This window comes from Amblyraja radiata, chromosome 2, assembly GCF_010909765.2.
Source record: "Amblyraja radiata isolate CabotCenter1 chromosome 2, sAmbRad1.1.pri, whole genome shotgun sequence".
Lineage (NCBI taxonomy): Eukaryota > Metazoa > Chordata > Chondrichthyes > Rajiformes > Rajidae > Amblyraja > Amblyraja radiata.
Genome location: NC_045957.1, coordinates 60627504 through 60650485, shown reverse-complemented (window position 1 = coordinate 60650485; position 22982 = coordinate 60627504). Strand labels below are relative to the sequence as shown.

Genomic DNA, 22982 nt, shown 5'->3' with positions numbered 1-22982 from the left:
GGGGAGGAGCTTTAGGGAGGAGCGAAGGATGGGAAGCATTTTAGCTCAAGAATTATTTACTTTTCCTCCTTGGATTGACAACGTTAGGTTTTGACAGCCAGCTGAGTTAACCAGCAGGGCCTAGCCAGCTGTCAAAAGTTTTTCTTCATATATTTCCTGGTCAGTGATTATTCTGACCTTCCCCCCGCCCCTTTTATGTGAAGGGGCTAGTGAAGAATTTATAAGTTTCTGCCCTGCCACAGGGGCTTGGCTGACTTCATTATGGAGTCTCCAACAGTGGACGAATAAGGCAATAGAAATTGGATCAGCTCATCAGCAATGAGAGCAGGTTGCACCCCACTCATCACAAGGTCAGTTTTTCTACAGTTATTACACCTAGAAATTTAGACTAAACCTTGCCTAAAGCAGTAGATGTGTTACCCAATTTTTGCCAATCTTTCTGAGTTGTAGCTCCATCATTTAGTCAGAGAGACCATTTCCTTCAATTTTAGATCATCTGGCTTGAAGAGCAAAGAGAACATTGCGGTTATAAAGCCGATCTATGTTGGAAAATGATTGGTTGGAGAATAACCTGTATTTCGTCTTGTTTTGGTATTGAACTGAATTAATAATCTAATAAATTTCTTCGTAGATCAGACCCCGACCCCTACCCGGTTTCTGAAGAATTGCGAAGAAGTTGGACTCTTTAACGAACTTGCATGTTCTTTAGAGCAGGAGTTTAGGAAAGCACAGGAAGAGGAGGACAATAAAAGGGTATGTGAATATCATTATAAAAATGAGTCTGCATATTTCCTCTCCAGATTGACAGGTAATATTTTGAGGTACTTCAATGTTCACTAATAAATAACAGCCTATTACAGTAATAGTGATTTCAAGACAAATTTTGTGCACATTTTGATTAATTATTTTATATGTACTTTTCAGATATTTGTTAGCAAACAGAAATCACTTAATCAATAAACAGTAAGAATCCTCATCATGGATCATTCCTGGGTTCACTGGCCAGTGGGATAATTATTTGAATATAATGACACAATACATTTCTCCGACTGTGCCAAACATGTTAAAATGTAATTTTAAGCATCATTATGTCCTTGCCCTCAGTGTCTCTGATTGCAGAAGAAAATAATTGGTAAGATTTCTGTGATAGAAACTCAGCAAGGATAACATAAAAATGTTTGCTAAATCTACGGTCAGCTGGAGAGGTTAGCTGAAGATTACAACAGAGGGCAGAGATGATATGATTGATAGAAGGGTGACCGAAGGCTAGCTTGAAGGATAGACGGAAATGACAGAATTTCATTCTTTAAGGTTGAATATGAAATTACTTCCCTGCTTGAGCCAATACCTTTCTAACTTTTCACCGGCAGCTTCCTGAGTTCCTTTGGAAATTTTAAATTTTGATTTAGGTGCCAATGCATTGGGAGTTTCATTAAAATATTATAATAATGGCTAACCTCTCTAAATAGTGGAGATGGTAATCCTTGCAACTTGTATTTTTCTGGTGTTGGAGTATTTATTTTATTTATGGCTCAGAGTTAACGTCCTTGATTTGTGCTTTTGCCATGAAACATCGTGGAAATGATGCAGTTGTGGGACTTGATATTCACTAAAAGTTGATCGAATGACTATCACAGGCAGAGCATTTTTGCAAAAGGAACTAGTTGTTTATAATTATACGAGTTTTTAAATTAATTGGCAGATCTTGCACAAAAGCAGAGCATAATATATGAAATAAACTCACACATAGCATCTTCTGTGTCAGTGCAATGATTTATGAAAATATTGCACCTCAAAGTGGGGACCAGCATCATAACAAAATAAGTACCATTGGCAGAGATGTTGGAATATCTACATACGTATGGCACACAACATTGACCTAATACATTGGCTCTTTCTGTCTTCACAAATGCTAATTGACCAGTATTTTCCAACATTTTTCATCTTTATTTCTACCATGGATATGTGCTGGATTTTTCAAGCCGAATCCAGCTGTCTTGAGGTGGGGGATATATAAACGTATATAACAGAGGCGTTCCTGGCTCTGAGGAAAAGGAAGGAAAATAAACTAATAGTATTTCTACTATTACAAATGACCATTACCAACTAGATATTAATTCTGGAAGATAGAACAGATGGGGAGCTAGAAAAGATACCAATTCCTTTAATCTGGGAACAGTGTTTACTTCCAAAATGGGGAGAGTAATGTTAAAATGAAAGAGTGTTAACAAAATATAGAAAAATAGCTATTTGCGTTTTATCTTGATAATTTTGGCAAATGTCCTGAAACATTTTGCACCAAAGTAAAATTATACTGACACATGAGCCAATAATTATAAAAACTAAATTCTCATTCCTTGAGTTTATAGAAAATGGCCTCAATGCAACAAGGTAAATAAAGTTTATACAAGCCCATAGTCCGGTCCTGGCGATCATATTCAAATAAAAAAGTTAAATCAAAGTTATAATGCCAATTCCATGTTGAATTGAGTCAAAAATTTAATATGTGTAGCCAGGTAATGAAGTTCATGTCTTTGTAGATTCATGTTCCTCAGCTGGGAGTACATTTATTCCTCAGCTGTGAGTAAATCTGTGGAATTAATTGCCACAGAAGGCTGTGAAGACCGTCAATGGACAGTGATAGATAGATTCTTGATTTGTGCGGGTGTCAGGAGTTATGGAGAGAGGGCAGGAGAATGAGGTGAAGAGGCATGATAGATCAGCCATGATTAAATGGCGTAGGCTTGATGGGCCAAATAGTCTAATTCTGCTCCTATCACTTATGAACATGAGCATAATTAAAAGATTGTGTGATATACAAGGGGCTACTAATTTGCTATTGCCTGTTTCTTTTTGCCTCATGATAAAAGTTAAAATGATTCCTATGTTTACTGAGCTTTACACTGAAGACGTAAGCATCAGTCCCACCTGAAATTAAGTTTAAAAAGTGGTCAGATGATACATTGGACCTTTTGGAGGTTTGCACATTCATTCAGTTCTATCTATCTCTTATACCAAAACCCACCATTAATGATATATCTGGCATCAACCAAATGATGGCGTTCTAAAAATGACAAAAACACACACAACCTGTTAGCTCCTGCAAAATCATCTTTGCTGATATTAGGTGATGGATTTCCAAAGTAGAGGTGTGCTCCTACAGAGCAAACAAACAATGGCAGGTTACACACGGAGATATCTTTCTGCCAACATCCCAAAGTACATGATGTCTTACCAGCCTGATGGACCCATCAGAGGTGTCAGTACAGCTGCGTACCACTGAAAGTGTGCTTCTCTGAGTCATAACAATTGTGAGACTTCATGGGGTCTCTGATCATTAAATCAGGCATTGAAGAAGTAACTTTACACTAATTGCTGTCTACTGCTCAGTTGGTCAACCAGCATGCCTTAATTTGGATATGACATGGAAAAACTATGAGATCAGTAAAGGCACAGAATGTACCAACTAAACTGGCTGAGCCCTGAAAGACTGAAGGTTCTTGGTATTGGAGTGCATTGGTTCAATAGACGAAGTCCAATGCCTACAATGGGGTAGAGGTGAGGCAGACAGTACCCTAGCTTACGGAAGGATTATTCAGAAACTGAATAACAGAGGGGAAGAAGCTGCTCTTGGGTTTGGTGGTGCATGTTTTCAAGCTTCTGTACTTTCGGCCGGATGGGAGCAGGGAGAAGAAGGAATGACTGGGGTGGGGCAGGCCTCTATTTTTTTGCTGAACTTCATCTTGTCATTGTTTGTGAATCGGCCCCCCACAGTGGTGTCATCTGCAAACTTGTAGATGTGGTTAGAGCCAAATTTGGCCGTAGCATCGTGAGTGTATAGGGAGTATAGTAGTGAACTGAGAACGCAACCTGTGATAGAGAGTGAAGACTTTAAATGAGAAATAAGCAGGATGGAGTGTAATGAAACATTCAAATGAAATGATTTGAATTGAGCTGGGTACAGGCTAAGGTGTGATTTGGAGAGAAGGCCCACCGTGATATATAAGAGCATTGCTAAGAAAATAACATATCTTGCATTATTATCTTTTAATCGTATGGAAATTGGGTAAGATGTAGTCCAGGCCATGAAATAAATGTCTACTCTTTCCAGTATTTGTTAATGACCCCAAGGTAAATGAATCTGGACATTTTCAATTCACGTTCATGATATGAACGCAATAAGTGATCTTCATGAGAGGCACATAAAACATTAGACCTATTATGCTGAACATCAACATTTTTATCAATAGCATTTGTGATATTTTAAAAGGTGTTTTCTCATCTAATTGAAGTACAATGCAGCTTTACACAGGAAGAGAGATGTTAACATTTGAACTGCTTCTAATTAACTTAGAAATTGAAAAGGGAGCAGAAGAGATTCACCAGGATGTTATGTGGACTTGCGGGCTTGAGTTATAGGGAGAGGCTGGTTAGGCTGGGACTTTTTTTATTTGGAGTGCAGCAGGCTGAGGATGACCTAATTGAGGTGTATAAAATCAAGAGGGGCATGGATAAAGTTAACAATCACAGTCTTTTTTTTTCTATGGAAGAGGATTCTAAAGCTGGAGGGCATCAGCTTAAGATGAGAGGGAAATGTCCAAGAGGGACCTTAGGGGCAACTCTTGCACTCAGATGGTAGTCTCTATCTGGAACGAGCTGGCAGAGAAAGCTATAGAAGAAGAAACAATTACAATTTAAAGGACTTAGTGGGCTATGGGTCAAATGCAGGCAAATGGAGCTAGACTTGAATGCCAACTTGATGGCTATGGCCAGGTTGGACAGAAGAGCCTGTTTCCATGCAGTATAGCTTTATCACTCTCCGTGACTCTGCTTTTATACACTTCCTGCCTGAAGGTTTTCGGTTTATAGATTGAGAATTAATCTAGAACCTCTGATCCGTGTTGACATAACTTTATTGCAGGAGTTTACTATCTTAATCAGGTGATTGAATTTGTTGCTTCTGACAAAGTATTCAGTGTCTGGCATCCATGTTGATTAGCTAAAGTTCATACCTATTAAAAAATAAATCATTCGAAACTAACGACCTTGAGTTATGATTGCCTTGTTCTTTTTCTTGTTTACTTCTTAATGAGAACTCAAAACTACCTTATAAAACTTAACCAACAAAACCAACTAGTTGCCTGTTCCAAATTTTAAAGGAAGACTTTCACGGACAACACAGGACATGCTAGAAAAATTCTGGGGTAAGGGCTGTTGAGGGAAGGCTGTTAATGAATATATGTAAATCAGTGTTACCTTTGACTGACTTTGAAACTCAAGTCTTACTGGAGAGACTCAAACTCAAAATAAATTCAGCCTGACATTTCAATGCTAAGGGAACACAGCTCTCTAGCAGCTGCTGTCATTCAAGTAGGCATTGAATCGAGGCCTCATCTGTAAACGTAAATACATTTTTTTCCATTGTACCACACGCATAAATCATAGCTAGCACACATTTCGCAGTGGCCCTTTTCAGTTCATCTTTAACCATAGCTCAAATTTTGTTGGGTAATGCCATAAAGATTTTGGAGATTCACATAAGGGGCCAAGGATATTAAGATTGTTTTGAAATGTTTGCAGTGGCAATGGAATATGCAAACATTTAAGCAGTTTTGGAACTGGGCCGTTTTCATCAACAACCTTTGATACTCAAGTGATGAAGAGGAGCACCAGGAGAAAGCAGAAACAAACTGATGGTCGAGAGGGAGTCAGTTGAAAGTCCTCCTGTGGGAGTCTTTCCTCCTCAAGAGTGATTATATGACTTATGTGCTGCCTGGACTTGGCAATGCTTGGATTCATTTATTATTACTATTATCTATTTTTTCCTAGTAATTCAAGGTACTCATTTGGAGTGAACAACTCACCCATTCTATTTAAATAAGGAATAGTCATCAAAATGGTTGTGGCCTCTACACTGTAAGGAAAGACTGCAGCTTAGGACAAAGATTTCTCCTGTCCTGGTCTTTGAAAATCCAGAGGCATATTGTTTCTTGTACAAGACTACGTCATCCATTTGAAAATCTGCCTTATTAATTGGAACAGGCAATTTGGTGGTTCTGTTTCAAACATTGTTCTGGAAATTCATCATCTGTGCCATGTGGTAGTATTTTAAAATTTCAATTCTGTTGAAGTCAATGGAATCAAATGTTGGAACTGAACTACAATGTACAACTGCTATTAAACAGACACATACATGCTTAGCACATGGGACAATGGATGAATTTTTCACAAATACATATGATTGGCTTCAATATCATAATGGTATAAAAACTAATTACAAGAATTATTATTATTTTGTTTGCATTTCCAATGAATTCTCTGGATGTTTTTACATCTTTTTATTCCTTGGTTTAGAAACCAAAATGCAATAATTGCATTTTTATTTTCTGCCATTCATTCCGATCTTTGATTGTTATGATTTAGCTCGGTGTACCTTTACCCCATATCCCTTCCCAGCTGTTACCAGGAAACGGAATCATCCTACCACAACCAGGGAGCTGAACTATTATCTACCTCTTTGATTTCCCTCGGACTATCCTTGATTGGACTTTGTTGGCTGCCCCTGTCCCACTTAGGAAACCTGAACGGAAACCTCTGGAGACTTTAATAATAATAATAAATGTTATTTATGGGCGCCTTTCAAGAGTCTCAAGGACACCTTACAAAAATTGAGCATGTAGAGGAAAAACATGTAAGGGGAATGAAATAAATAGTAGAGACATGACTAGTACACAAAGTAAAGACAGAATTCAATACAAAACACAGTATGAGGCAATTAATGCACAGATGAAAAGGGACGGGGACGTGGGGCTAAGGATAGGCAGAGGTGAAGAGATGGGTCTTGAGGCGGGACTGAAAGATGGTGAGGGACACGGAATTGCGGATCAGTTGGGGGAGGGAGTTCCAGAGCCTGGGAGCTGCCCCACCCAAGGTTTCCGTGCGGTTCCCGGAGGTTGCAGGTGGTTGCCGGAGGTTGCAGGTAGTGGAAGCAGGTAGGGAGACTGACAAAAACCTCCGGGAACCTCCGGGAACTGCACGGAAACCTTGGGTGGGGCGCAAAGTCTCCAGAGGTTTCCGTTCCGGTTTCCAAAGTGGGACAGGGGCATTACCTTGCACTAAACGTTATTTCATTATCATGTATCTATACACTGTAAATGGATCAATTGTAATCATGTATTGGCTGTTTGCATCAAAAGCTTATCACTGTACCACGGTACATGTGACAATAAACTAAACTGAACTGAACTAAAGGTTCTAAAGTTAACATTTGACCATACATTATTGTTTGTGGAAGAATCACCAAACGCAAGCTTTAGTTTTGTTTTGTTTTGCAGGCTGCGGCAGGGCTGAGTCTTTCCAGTCTAGCTGAGGTACAGAGCAAAGAGGCATCAATTACTGACAGCACAGCTCAAATATCGACTCTATCCCGGATAGTATCTGGAACTCGACCTGAAAAGGTAAACAATATACTGAGGCTTCTGGTTTTCACTTTACAATGAACTGAACATTAAATATCCTGAAGGATGCTACTATACTACAAAAATCATAACATTCCCCACTGGTCAATAGACAGTGTTTATTTCAATGAACATAAAACAAGAACATGCAACAGTACAACACGGGACCAAGCCTGTCAGTCCATAATGTCTGTGCTGAACATAGAAACATAGAAAGTAGGTGCGAGAGTAGACCACCAGGTCCGTCGAGCCCGCACCGCCATTCGCTCATGGCTGAACACTAAACAGACACACTTACCCACAAACAGTAGACACAAGACACAGAACACAAGACACTACCCTCCCCTTTATACCGCTATCACCCCTCTCCACCCCAAGAACCTCGTGATCTCCTGGGGGAGGCAAAAAACCGGATAAAAACCCAGGTCCAATTCGGGAAAAAAATCCGGGAAATTCCTCTCCGACCCCAATCCAGGCGATCGACACTTGTCCAGGAGATCACTCAGGTCTTACTATACTAACCATACCTAGGTCCATATCCCTGCCCTCTCCCCGTAGCCCCTTATCCCCTTGGCAGCTAAAAAACCATCTATTTTAGTCTTAAATATATTTAACGTTTCTGCTTCCACTGCTCCCTGGGGCAGTGAATTCCATAAATTAACCACCCTCTGGGTGAAGAAGTTCTTCCTCATCTCAGTTTTAAAAGAGCCCCCCCTTATTCTGCAACATGATATCAGATTTAAATTAATCTTGTCTGTCTGCATGTGATCCATATCCTTCTATTCCCTGCATATACATACGGCCAGGGCCGGCCTTAAGCAGATTGGACTGTTTGCTCCCAATTGGGCCCCGCGCCTAAGGGGGCCCCGTGCCAGAGTAATCAAACGATCCTAGAGCTCCGCTCGGCCGAGTAATCTACTCTCGGCTCAGGTAGATCTACCCCGGGTGAAGGGGGGAGAGAGTGGTGGAGAGAGAGTAGAGGGGTGAAGGGGGAAGAAAGGGGTAGACGGGGAGGGGTGTGTAAGGGGGAATGGAGAAGGGGGAGAGGGGAAGGTGGGTCGCTCCCTCACGGTCCTGGGGCAGCACTCCTGCCCCTCCAATCGCCGTGCTCCACGCACACGCACACAGCCCCGGCTCCATCCCTCTCTCTCCCCGGGGAGACGCGGTGAGCAATACAGGGAGGGCCGGGCCGGGGGTTGGAGCAACGCTTACAAACCTCGGCCTCTGCTCACACCCGTCCGCCCGGACCCCGGCATCCGCTCCCGCCGCCGGCCCTCTCCCTCCCTTCTCTCCTTCCCTCCCTCCCTTTCTTCCCTCCCTCCATTCTCTCCCTCCCTCCCTCCTTCCTCTCTCTTTTTCCCTTCTCTCCTTCCCTCCCTCCCTTCTTTCTCTCCTTCCCTCCCTCCCTTCTTTCTCTCCTTCCCTCGTTCCCTTCTTTCCCTACTTCCCTCACTCCCTTCTCTCCCTCCCTCCCTCCCTCCCTTCTTTCTCTCCTTCCCTCTCCCTCCCTCCCTTCTTTCTCTCCTTCCCTCCATCCCTTCTTTCCCTACTTCCCTCACTCCCTTCTCGCCCTCCCTCCCTTCTCTCCTTCCCTCCAACACACACACACACACATAATGCACAGCCAACTAGCACACACACACACACACACACACACACACACACACACACACACACACACACAATGCACAGACAACTAGCACACACACATAATGCACAGACAACTAGCACACACACACACACACACACACACACACACACACACACACACACACACACACACACACACACACACACACATAATGCACAGACAACTAGCACACACACACACACACACGCACACACACACACACATATACACAGACAACTAGCACACACACATAATGCACAGACAACTAGCACACACACACACACACACGCACACACACACACACACACACACACACACACACACACACACACACACACACACACACACACACACACACACACACACACACACACACACACACACACCCTAAGTTTAGATGGGGTAGACGCCCAAAGGGTAGGATGGGGATGAAGCCTGACATTTAATGCCGGGACTGGTTTTTCGCCAATAGTTATTGGTTTCCCAGAATCTAGTTAATTAAATTATTATTTTTTCATTTCACAGTCACTAAAACAAGTGGTATAATAACTATATACTTTTCAGAGGTGATCTACACATTTTGTTTGTTACTTGTAGGCTTACATGAATGCAATTTTATATTAAAAATTGATCTGTTGGTCCATTAACTCGCAGACACTTTTTAAGCGCACATTTTGATTACTTTCCATTCTACCATAGAGATATAAAGTCTATAATAGACTTTATTTGTATTTCTATGATTCTACAGACCTTAGCTGGGAACCTGGGGCTCACTAAAATTGTTCCCAATTGGGCCCCGCACCTCCTAAGGCGGCCCTGCATATGGCTATCTAAAAAACCTCTTAAATGTTGTTATTGTGTCTGTCTTCACCACCACCCTTGACAACTCATTCCAGGCACCCCTCTCTGTATACACACTTACCCCGTATAACTCCTTTAAAGTTTGCCTTGCACATTTTAAAGTTACGCTTTCTTGTCTTTGACATTTCCATTTTGAGAAAAATATTCTAACTGTCACACTATCTATGCCTCGCATAATTTTATATTTATATCTATATTACTAAAAGTCTGAGCTTGACCACTTCCCATTGTTCTGTATATTGATTTTAGAAAAAACGCTGCCACTTACGGCTGTGATTTTTGGCCATCTTACTCAGAGTCCCCCTCTGCTGCGCAGGATAAGAGGAATTTTCCCATCGATGAAAAATACAAAATGTTAAAAAAATGTTGAGATGCTCTCTCCTGAAGGCCACGCCCCTTCCGGAGGGACTATAAAACCCGGAAGTGTTGAGTGCCTCAGTCAGTATCTGCAAGATGGGGGAGCGAGACGGTCACGTCTCTCAGTCTGAGCTGTGAATAACACTGAACACATGTATACTAAACTGTGAGAGGTTTTACTGACCTGTCAGTGTCCTTAATTTGGTTTGAAAATATAGTTTGGAAATGATAAAGCTGTGTTGCCTTTGGTTTGGAAATGCTAAAGCTGTGTTGCCTTTGGTTTGGAAATGCTAAAGCTGTGTTGCCTTTGGTTTGGAAATGCTAAAGCTGTGTTGCCTTTGGTTTGGAAATGCTAAAGCTGTGTTGCCTTTGGTTTGGAAATGCTAATGCTGTGTTGCCTAATTAAAGTTGCCTTGCCTTCTATATAATTAAAAGTTTAATCTTGACCACTTCCTGTTTGCGCTTTATATTGATTTTAGAAAAAGCGCTACCACGTATGGCTGTGATTTATGGCCATCTTACTCAGAGTCCCCCTCCGCTCATCAGGTGCCAAGGCTTTTTCCCATCGATGAAAAATAAAAGTTATTAGTGTTTAAAAAATGTTGAGATTCTCTCTCCTGTCAATCACGCCATGAAGGCCATGCCCCTTCTGGTGGGAGGGGGGGGAAGAACTATAAAACCCAGAAGTGTGGGCGTGGCTCAGTCTCTGCAAGATGGAGGAGGGAGAGGTCATGACTCACTGTCTTCAGTGGCCTTGCACCCTGCTTGTAATGGTATGAAACTGCACTTGAATTTGGTGGCCTTGCACCCTGCTTGAAATGGAATTTCAAGGAATAGCCGTGAGTCAACTGCCAGCCCACCAGCCGTGAGTGAGTGAGCTGCCAGCACAACAGGCTTGAGTGACTGAGCTGCCAGCCCAATAATCCATTTGGCCCACAATGTCCATACTAGCCCTCTGGAAACCAGTCCCTTCAGCCCACAACACCCGTACTAGCACTCCAGAAAGCCCCCCCCCCACTGACCACCAACATTGGAATTGGGGGACGAGCCCTCCCGTGTGATGCTGGGACTCAACGGGTCCCTCTTTGTCCAGTATTTTTATCAAGTTTTATCTCAGCCTCCAATGCACCAAAGAAAACAATCTAAGTTTGTACAGCTTCTGCTCATAGCAAATACCTTCTAATCCTGTAAACTTCTTGTGTACCCTCTCCAAAGCCTTCACATGACTTCTTGAATCTTATACATGACCAATAAAGCCATCCAAACCATACTCTTCTTTATCACTATCTATTTCCCACCATCTACTTGTATTAGTGCTTTCAGGGGTGCTATGGACTTGGACCCCAAGTTCCCTCCCTCTGTGTATAAATGCTGTTTGGGTTTTGCCATTAATTGTATACTTTCCCCTTACATTCAACCTCCTGTGCAACACTTCACACTTGCTCGGATTAAACTCCATTTGCCATTTCTGCAACTGATCTATTTTGTATATTTTGACAAGATTCCGCTCTTGGTTTATATTGAAGTTCCCTCTAATAGATTGTTATGAAATGTAACAGAAGATTTACAAAAAATTGTATAAAATTCTGACAAGAGACCTACTTTGGAAATTCTACACCAACTCAGGCAATGGTTGTGCATTAGGAGGAGGTGAGGTGGAAGTATTGGGAAGAGTGAGGAGAGCAGAAAAACAAGTCATCTTGGCAATTTTAACGAAATCTTGATGTTCAGCATTGTTCAGGTAGATCATCTGCTTGTCAATTTCTGACATCTCAATCTCTATCTTGGGGAACGTTAGTGACTAATATCCAATATAAATCCGCTTACTCCCATAGAACATCATAATATAATTCCACCTCTAGATACATCTTCTTTTCTCTTTCACTGTTCTAAAGAGGCCATTATTTCTGTAACTCCCTGGATTGCTCTCCTGCCTCCCCCAATTTCCTCACCAACTACTTCCCTTTGCATAACCCTTCCTCATGCAACTGTTGAAAATATTGACACCTACCTTTATCTTAATACTTTCCATCATCTAAGGTTCCAAACAGTGGTGAGACACCATTCAATAGTTCTTTTTCCACCTGAGTACATTGCATGTGATGGTCACTCCACTGTAGAAATCTAACACAGAAAAGACAATGGCTTTGCAGAATACCTCCATTCAGCTAGGATAAACCCGAGTTTACAGTTGCCATTTTAATTCTCCATCATCATGGGGAGCTCAGTGGAGCAGGTGGTAGAGCTGCTACCTCACAGTGCTAGATACCTGGGTTCAATCCTGACCTTGGATGCTGTCTCTGGGGAGTTTGCATGTTCTCTCTGTGGCTGCTTGGATTTTCTTCAGGTGTTCCAGTTTCCTCCCACATCCCTAAAGGGGCTGTCCCACTTGGGGGACCTAATTGGCGAGTTTAGAAGAGTTTGAAAAAAATGACCTCCTTCAACTATGTAGAAGACCTCCTTCGACTATGTTGAAGACCAGCTTCGACTAGCTACGACTAGCTTCGACTAACTTCGGGAATATTGGACACCGAATAGTGGAGAGTGAAGACGAACTCCCTTCGACCTCCCTTCGAATATGATGAAGACTATCTATGACTATCTTCGACTACCCTCGATTACCTACGACTAACATGCCGACCTACTACGACCTACTACGACTAAACCTACGAGTAAAAAAAGTATTGATTTTTTTCCATGGTGACCTTTTTTTACTCGTGCGCATTTTTTCACATATTGAAAAAAATGACACGACCTAGCTGAGGCCTCGAGTACACGGAGACCACTCTCGAGCATGAAGGAGAGTTATGAAGACTTCCTACGACCTCGTGTCGACCATGCTGTACAGGAGCAGGGAGGTTCTACTGCAGTTGTACAGGGTCTTGGTGAGACCACACCTGGAGTATTGTGTACAGTTTTGGTCTCCTAATCTGAGGAAAGACATTCTTGCCATAGAGGGAGTACAGATAAGGTTCACCAGACTGATTCCTGGGATGGCAGGACTTTCATATGAAGAAAGACTGGATAGACTAGGCTTGTACTCGCTAGAATTTAGAAGATTAAGGGGGGATCTTATAGAAACTTACAGAATTCTTAAGGGGTTGGACAGGCTAGATGTAGGAAGATTGTTCCCGATGTTGGGGAAGTCCAGAACAAGGGGTCACAGTTTAAGGATAAGGGGAAATCTTTTAGGACCGAGATGAGGAAAACATTTTTCACACAGAGGGTGGTGAATCTGTGGAATTCTCTGCCACAGAAGGTAGTTGAGGCCAGTTCATTGGCTATATTTAAGAGGGAATTAGATGTGGCCCTTGTGGCTAAAGGGATCAGGGGGTATGGAGAGAAGGCAGGTACAGGATACTGAGTTGGATGATCAGCCATGATCATATTGAATGGTGGTGCAGGCTCGAAGGGCCGAATGGCCTACTCCTGCACCTATTTCCTATGTTTCTATGTTTCTATGAGTCGAGGGCAAACTTGCCAGAACTCGCGGATTAGGTCGCCCAAGTGGGACAGGCCCTTAAGATGGCTTGGTTTTAGCTTAATTGGTCTCTGTAAATTGTTCCTAGTGTGTAGGGAGTGGATACCAAAGTGAGGTAACATAGAATTAATATGAGCGGGTGATCGATGGTCGATGTGGACTCGGTGAGCCAAAAGCCCTGTTTCCATGCTGAATCTTTCAATTAATCATTCAGCCAATCAATCAATTCATCCCACTGCCAGTCTTCAACAAGGCTCAATGTAAGCTCAAGGAAAAATATCCCATCTTCCATCTGGGCATGTTACTTCCCTCAGGACTTAACATTGAATTTAACAATTTCAGATCACCACCATTTTGATTTTTTCTCTCCACCTATGTGACTCAACGTTTCTGTTTTAATTTATTTCTGATTTCCACATTTCTTTCTAACTACTGGTTTATTGAGTAATTGCTATCTCGATAACCTTGGTTTGCACTCTAACAGAGACATTACTTCTTCTCATCATTCCTTCCTATCTTTCCAATTTATAATTTAAAATATGTGTGTCTTCTCACTTTTATAGTTCAGATGAAGACATTTGACTGAGACTTTGACTTTGTTTCTCTCCCCCAAGTTCAACAAGTTACATGCTGAGTGGGTTGGTAAACACTTTGCATTTTCTGCAATGTTACATAGATAATAGAAGGCTTTTCTTTACATCATTTGTTTTTTCATTGTAATCAACATATTTGTTTTATTTTCAGAACATATCAGTGCATGGGTCAGTGCAAGGGGCAATGCCAGGTCAAGCAGCCCATCAGCTTACTCCCACTCGGATGCCAAACCATGACAACGGAATTGTAAATCAGCAAGCCATGCCTTCACCAACTTCCAATTCAGTGATCACCCAAGCACCTTCCACCAACAGGCAAATAGGGTAAGTGATTAATTGAATAACTGCTAACAAACCTGCCAGTCAAAGTTTTGCTGTTGAAAAGAAGTGTGATGTTGTATAATTTTCAAACATAATCACAGTTAAAGGAAGATTTGGGAATGGAAATGTGAATTCAATATAGCATTGTTCTAAGAGCTGAATATTTAATGGATAGCATTTGAATATTATTATTTATTGTAATCATTATGCTGCTAGCTCATCACAAATGACCGGTGTAACTGAGACAATATTGTGATAATTGGTTCCAGTATCTTAAATTTATGCTTTGACAAGTAAATAACATGGAAGGTGTGTTTTGGGACTGGACTTGGTAGAAAGTGAAGGAGTAATAGGGCACGTGTTGCATCTCCTATGGTTGTACAGGATGGTGTTGTAGGAAGGAGAATGGGCAAAGGTGAAGAAAAAGGTGAGGAAATGCTTCCTTCGAAATATTGAAAGAGAAGGAGTGGGCAAGATGCATCTCTTGGTGGCAGTACATTTGGAGGTGCTAGATATTGCAGAGTATGGGAAGATTATGTGCTGGAAAGTGAGAGAAAAGGGAACCCTAACATGATTTTGGTAGTGGGAAAGGGGAGGGTGTGAAAGCATTGTGATAATTTCAGACAATTACTCTGCATTATACCGTACTTCCTCCAGATAAATCTTTTTCTAACTTATTTTATTTGATCTATCTTTGCTCACCCTGGATTATTATTCCTTTTATCATCTCTTCGCGTTTACTTGGCACACTCAACACAATTTTGCTTTGGAAGATTTGGGGCTGACTCAGATTCAGATTTATTTCATTTTAATTAATAGAGACTGTTAAAAAAATTATGACTTCATTTTGCACAACGATTATTTTAATTAACTTTTCTCCTCCATTACCTTTTCCACATATTGAATTAAAAAACATTCTGCAGGACTGTGTAAACAGAATGACGTTTCAGCTGCCACTTTTGATTGAAGTTTATACATTTATTATCTCTCTGTAGTGTAGTGAGTGCAAAACATATGTTACAAATGTTGTTTAATAAAGACTTCAACAAAGTAGTTTCTGCCAACACTAGATGCCGACCCAAGCAAAATATATTTCAGATAAGATGCTTGTACACTCAGAAAATTTAAACCACCATGATGAATAAGACAGAAAAAGATTTAGCTGCTGGTTATAATTTCTGCAAAACAATTGATAGTAAGTCTGAGGTAGCAGGCTGACTTGAGTTTACTCATATATATATTGCTTATTATGCAGAGGGAAGAAACCTCTGCAGGGAGGGAAGAAACAAGGACTTTAAGACTTTAAGACTTTTGCCTTCCATCACAGTGAGGAGGTGCCTGGTAGACTCACTGTGGTGAATGTTAAACTGTGTTAAGTGTGTGTTTTGTTATTTTATTCTATATTATGACTGCAAGGTATACAATTTCGTACCGACAAATGTCTGAATGACAATAAAGGATACTTTACTTGACTTTACTTTGAAAAATTGCAAAGCTCCTTCTGTTACTAACATATTAAGGTTGCCGATTATTACTAAATCGTTGAAGATGATGGTTGTGGTGCTAACATGCCTTAACAAAAGGCATCAAGGCAGGGCCAGCCTTAGGAGGTGCGGGGCCCAATTGGGAACAATTTTGGTGAGCCCCAGGTTCCCAGCCAAGGTCAGTAGAATCATAGAAATAGAAATAAAGTCTATTATAGACTTCAAAAACAGTTTCATTCCCACTGCAATTAACATTTTAAACTCTGTACGGTGAGGAATAAGAATAAGCATGGCCCTTATGTATTATGTAATGTGTCTGTCTGTATGTATATCTATGTTATATGTTTAATGTTTGATGAAATGTTGGAACCTGTACCGAGCTGTACTGATAACAAATTCCACCAGCCTGGCTGTGTGGTCATTAAAATACAATACAATACAATACAATATCTCCATGGTAGAATGGAAAGTAATCAAAATGTGCGCTTAAAAAGTGCCTGCGAGTTAATGGACCAAACAGATCTAAGCTACATTTTAATATAAAATTGCATACATGTAAGCCTACAAGTAACAAACAAAATATGTAGATCACCTCTGAAAAGTACATAGTTACAATATCACTTGTTTTAGTGACTGTGAAATGAAAAAAAAACAACTAACTAAATCCTGGAAAACCAATAACTATTGGCGAAAAACCAGTCCAGGCATTAAATTTTGGGCTTCAGCCCCATCCTATCCTTTGGGCTTCTGCCCCATCCTAACTTAGTTGCGTGTGTGTGTGTTAGTTGTGTGTGTGTTAGTTGTATGTGTGTTAGTTGTGTGTGTGTTAGTTGTTTGTGCATGATGTGTGTGTGTTAGTTGTCTGTGCATTATGTGTGTGTTTGTGGGAGGGAAGGAGAGAAGGGAGGGAGGCAGGGAGAGAAAGGAGAGGAGTGGGGGAAGTAGAAAATGAAGGGAGGGAGGGAAGGAGAGAAGGGAAAAGAGAGAGAGGAAGGATGGAGGGAAGGAGAGAAGGGAAGGGAGGAAGGAAAGGGAATGAGAGAAGGGAGGGCGAGGGCCGGCAGCGGGAGCGGATGCCGGGGTCCGGGCGGACGGGTGTGAGCTGAGGCCGAGGTTTGTAAACGTTGCTCCAACCCCGTGTCTTCCCGGGAAGAGAGAGGGGTGGAGCCGGGGCTGTGTGCGTAAAGCACGGCGACTGGAGGGGCGGGAGCGCTGCCCCGGGACCGTGAGGGAACGACCCACCTCCCCCTCTCCCCCTCTCCCCCTTCTCTATTCCCACTCACACCCCACTCCCCGTCTACCCCTTTCTTCTCCCTCCACCCCTCTGCTCTCTCTCCACTCCTCTCTCCCCCCTTCACCCAGGGTAGATCTACCCGAGTCGAGAGTAGATTACTCTAGCACGGGGCCCCCTTAGGCGTGGGGCCCAATTGGGAGCAATTGGTCCAATTGGCTTAAGACCAGCCCTATATCAAGGAGATCTAAAAAATGGTTGCACAGTACCAGTCAGAAGGCACCTGTACCTTCTGTTTAATTTAATATAAAACAATGTTAGCATATCAGTAAACAGCTCTTTAACATTTTTTGATGGATAATGATCAACATACATATACACTGTATTTAAGAGGAAATTACTTTCAAGGGCAACTGGGGATGGGCAATTAAATGCTCAGCCCATTAAGCCCTCATCCCTTGAATTAATATATATAAAAATGAGCAAATATATTAGAGCAAATCCATTAGAAAACAATGTCACGTCAAATGGAATGGATCATTGGCACATAGTTCAAATATCTTTTAATCTATAATGCATCTTAAATTAATGCAAACATTTGATGATATGGAACAATTCATCAAGTGAAGAATGACCTTTTAATGTTTTTCTTAAAAATTGAAAAGCTGTATGTTTTAACGTATTCCTATATTATATTTTGAAAGGTAATTATTTAAGTTAGTAATTACTGTCAGTAATATTATTGTGCAATTATTTTAAAAGCTTTCTTTAAATTTTTCTAACCAGTTCCTGTTGACATTTTAAAATGGATTTACCAGAGTGAAAGATTCAGGCAAAACGGGCGAATGTTGTTTCTTTGTTTTAGAAGGGCAACAGGGACTTTGCCTGTTTTAGAAGGGCAACAGGGAACAAAACCCAGAAAATTATTGACTAGCAAGTTTTACCCCAGTGGTAGGTAAATTATTGGAGATTGTTTATTAGGGACATGATTTTCTTTAATTTGGGAAAGCATGGAGTTCTTAGAGATAGTCAGCATGGCTTTAAGTGGGAGAGGTCCTGTTTCACAAATTTGATTGAGATTTTTCATAAGGTTCATAAGGTTCATTTATTGCCACATACACCAATTGGTGTAGTGAAATTCACTGGCCAGGTCAGTCATACAATTTAAAAAAGCAACAGACTCAAAAACACATTTTAACATAAACATCCATCACAGTGACTCCTACACATTCCTCACTGTGATGGAAGGCGAAAATAAAGTTCAAGTCCTTCCCTTGTTGTTCTTCCTTGGTCGGGGGCCTCGAGCCCCCCTGTTAACGGGACGGTCTTGAGTCCTGTAGGCAGCGGCGTTCGGGCCCTCCGCGTCGAGGCATTCAGCTCCCGCATCGGGGGGATGTCAGCTCCCCCACGCCAGGCGATCAAACCCCGCGTCGGGGCTGGACGAACCTTCTGCGGCATTGGTGCTCCCGACTAGCCTCTCCCGAGACTGTGAGCCCTTGATGGTAAGTCCACAGGCCGCAGTGGGAGCAATCCCAGGCAAGGGATCCGCTCCAATGGTAAGTCCGTGCCCAGCAGTGGGGCTCACGACAGTCCGAGGTGGCTTCCCGCTCCAGCGATGGTAGGCCGCAGAGCCCGGAGAATGTGATCCGAAACTTGATCACCTCTCTGGGAAGGTAAGAACCTGAAAAAAAAAGTTTCCCCCGACCCCTCCCTCCCCCCACATAAAACAAACAGAAGAACATTAAAACAAACTTTAAACAAACGCTAAAAATAACAAAAAGAATGAAAAATACGAACAGACTGTTGGCTGGGCCGCCATCTCCCTTCTCCGGCGCCCCCACAGGTGGATAGGTGACAAAGATGATTGATGAAGATAGGGTAGTATAAATTGTCTAGATTATCTTTAGTGAAACATTTGACCAGGCCCGTCTTGGTATAAGACCCATAAGAATAAGTCACATGGAATCTGCAGGGAGCTGGTAAATTGGATCTGAAATTGGCTTGATCATGGAAAATATATCCCTTATTAAAGGAAAGGTTAATTATATAGAAGCTTTACAGATAATGCATAGTCAAATTATCCTATCTATGGTGGGATTGCCTTGTGAGGAAGGGTTGGATGAGTTAGGCCTCTAGTCATTGGAGTTTAGAAGAGTGAAAGGTAATGTTAATGAAACATAATAATCTGGACATTAATGTTTTGCTTTGTGGGTGTGTCGAGGACCGTCGTGCATTGCTTCAGAATTATCCGTTGGCCCATTTAAGACTGATGAGAAAATTGTTCTTCTTCTAAAGGATTTTGAGTCTTTGGAATTCTTTGTCTGAGAAAGTTGTGGAAATTGAATCCTTGTGTATATTTAAAGCTGAGATTTTTTTTAATCAGTAAGGAAATTACAGTTTATGGGCATAGGGCAGGAAAGTCAATGAGAAGAACTTATGGAATTAACTTATTGAATGACGGAGCAGGCTCGATGTCCTACTCATGCTCTTATTTCTTACAAAATAATTTATCACTTCTGATTCATCTTCCTTTCTGTTTTGCCCTGTGAGGAGATTTTATCATAGATTTTGCAATCTGGCACTTACAACTTTATCAGAGGTCAATTGTAATCTTAACTGAACCTTTTTGATAGAATAGGTGGACTGGAAGAGGCTCACAAGAGCCAAATAGTTTTATTTATTCTATCTCCTGGTAGACAGGAGGAACCGGATGGGCTTTTCTCTAGAACCAACAAGAAAACATTAGACTCCGCTACCTTAAGAATTCCTCTCCCTCTAAATTCATGGCAACACCTTCTACACCAACCTCTTCACCAACTTCCACAGATGCACCATAGAAAGCATTTTATCAGGATGTATCACAGCTTGGTTTGGGAACAGCTCCATCCAAGACTGTAAGAAATTACAGCGAATTGTGGAAGCAGCCCAGACTATCGCACAAACCAACCTCCATTCTATTGACTCAATTTATACTTCGTGCTGCCTCGGCAAGGCCAGCAGCATAATCAAGGATGGGTTGCACCCTGGCTACTCCCTCTTCTCCCCTCTCCCTTCAGGCAAAAGTTATAGAAGAGTGAAAACGCACACAACCAGATTCAGGGACAGTTTCTCCCCAGCTGTTATCAGGCAACTGAATCATCTTTACCACAATCAGAGTGTAGTGCTGAACTACTATCTACCTCTTTGGATGTCCCTCGGACTATCCTTGATCGGATTTTGCAGTCTTTACCTTGCACTAAACGATCCCTTATCATGTATCTATACACTGTAAATGGATCGATTGTAATCATGTGTTGTCTTTCTGCTGACTGGATAGCATGCAACAAAGGTTTTTCACTGTAATTTGGTACACATGACATAAACTAAACAAAACTAAACATCTTTGTTCCTGGCCCTTGTTAATACTTGCCTGCTGATCTTACAAGGAAAGTGACAGCAAGCATGCATGACTGGTTGGGTCATTCATTAAAAATCACCCTTGAGTGAATTACATGAAATATGTCTGCATGATACAGGTGCTCGTATTCTTACCATTGCAGTAATGCAATTATCATTACACGGACTACGTTAGGTGCATTGTATAGAAACAAAGCACTTTTGTGAATAAAACTTGGTAAGTGGCCAGCTAACTCCCAAAACACAGGTCCATTTTATTTTGTTTAATATTTATTATTTTGTATTAACATTGACTTCATTTTGAAGTCTGCCAAAGCTGAAAATACATTATTTTATAAAATCTAATATCTGTTGAAAGTTTTTTTGTTCTGGAACAATGTTATTAGTTAGATTTGACTCAGAGTAACTTTCCAAATAAAATGGTTCAGTTTGTTGTGCAATAAATAAGCTGCTGTAATTAAAACAGAAAGAAAGACTTCAATTTGTTTGGTGTTTCTCTACGATTCACCTACTCTGGGCAAGGAGCACTGTGCATCTACCATCGATTCCTCTCAGGATTTTTTACACCTCAATAAGATCACCACTCATCAATAGACAATAGACAATAGACAATTGGTGCAGGACTAGGCCGTTCGGCCCTTCGAGCCAGCACCACCATTCAATATGGTCATGGCTGTCATCCACAATCAGTATCCCGTTCCTGTCTTCTCCCCATTTACCCTGACTCCACTATCTTTAAGAGCTCTATCAAGCTCTTTGAAAGAATCCAGAGAACCGACCTCCACCGCCCTCTGAGGCAGAGAATTCCACAGACTCACAACTCTGAAAGAGATAACTTTCCTCAGTCATTCCCCTGTGCTCCAAGGAATAGAGTCCCAGCCTGTTCAACCTCCCCCTGTAGCTCAGACCATTTAGCCCTGGCAACATCCTTGTCAATGTTCTCTGTACCCTTTCCAGCTTGATAATATATTTTCTATAATATGGTGCCCAGAACTGAACACAATACTCTAAATGCGGCCTCACCAACATCTTATAGAACTGCAACATGACCTCCCAACTTCTCTCCTCAATACTCTGACTGATGGTCAATGTACCAAATGCATTTTTGACCACCCCTATTGTTAATTCTGGCCAAATTGGAGAGGCCAGAACAATAAAATTGAGTAAAGGCTTCTGGGCAGCTAGGCCATTTGGTCAATTTAAATGTGCCTTCTGCAGAAATGGGACAAGCTGCAGAAAGGTGCCAGTTTGGCTAGAGCCTAGATAATAGTTGCAGGAAGAGAATGGAACATCTGCAGATTCTGACAATTAGGTGTAAATTGAATGAAACAGATTGGATGAATGCAAACCAGACATACACATTGTAAATATTGTTGCAAAGCTTTACTTTGCTAGATGTTGTTGGATTAAGTGTTGAGCCTTGTCTGGGTTTCTTGAATATCTGGGCACATGTTGCTATGTTTGCTTCCTTTCAGAAGCTCCATTTGAATACAATGTATTGGTTACTGTATTATTGGGTTAGGGAAATGTCTATCATGTACTGTGTTAATCAATATCTGTCTTGATTAACACGAACCAACCGAGGAAGAAGAAACCTTATATCCTCTGTATTCATTCCGTTATTCCTTTCTTTATCCCCTCAGACACCCAGAAACCATTAAGTGTCATGATAACAATGTTCTTTTCTTTTAAATAATCGATTTGTAATTGAAGAGTGAGATTGTTGGAAGTTTTTAGGTTCTAAGGAATTCAGGGGATGCACGGTGCATGTAAAGAAGTGACACCTTGGTAGAGGATTAGCCTTTGTTCACATTGAGTGACAGAGCAGGCACAAAGGGTTGAATGACTACTACTCCTCTTTAAAAAAGGACACATAGTGCTGGAGCAACTCAATGGGTCTGGCAGCATCTTTGGAGAATATGGATAGGTGACATTTCGAGTTGGGACCCTTCTACATCTGCAATTCCTTATTTTTACTCCTTCTCTTCTTTGTATTGCCAGGCCTGGTGCTGAAAGATGGAAATAATTGTGACTGCTGTTGCTGAGTTGCTGTGGTGAAGCATTTATTTCATGTTTCTCTAATAGCTTAATCTAGTCTCCATCATTTCCCACAATTGTTGGAATTGTACATTGGCAACAGCTCAATGAGAAATAATAGAGCTTCTGGTCCA

The 22982-nt window shown here is 41.5% G+C and overlaps 1 protein-coding gene across 4 annotated transcripts in view; it reads left to right on the top strand.

Annotated features, from left to right (window-relative positions):
- Positions 1 to 22982, top strand: part of creb5 (cAMP responsive element binding protein 5) — a 300756-nt gene that overhangs the window by 51606 nt on the left and 226168 nt on the right. For all 4 annotated transcript variants that reach the window (XR_004416368.1, XM_033047442.1, XM_033047444.1 and 1 more), the window contains 3 exons: positions 632 to 753; positions 7335 to 7457; positions 14531 to 14703. Coding sequence is in view for 3 of the 4 variants with exons in the window: in XM_033047442.1 (XP_032903333.1) it covers positions 632 to 753; positions 7335 to 7457; positions 14531 to 14703 (418 nt within the window). In the remaining variant the exon portion in view is untranslated. The remainder of the gene's footprint in view (positions 1 to 631; positions 754 to 7334; positions 7458 to 14530; positions 14704 to 22982) is intronic.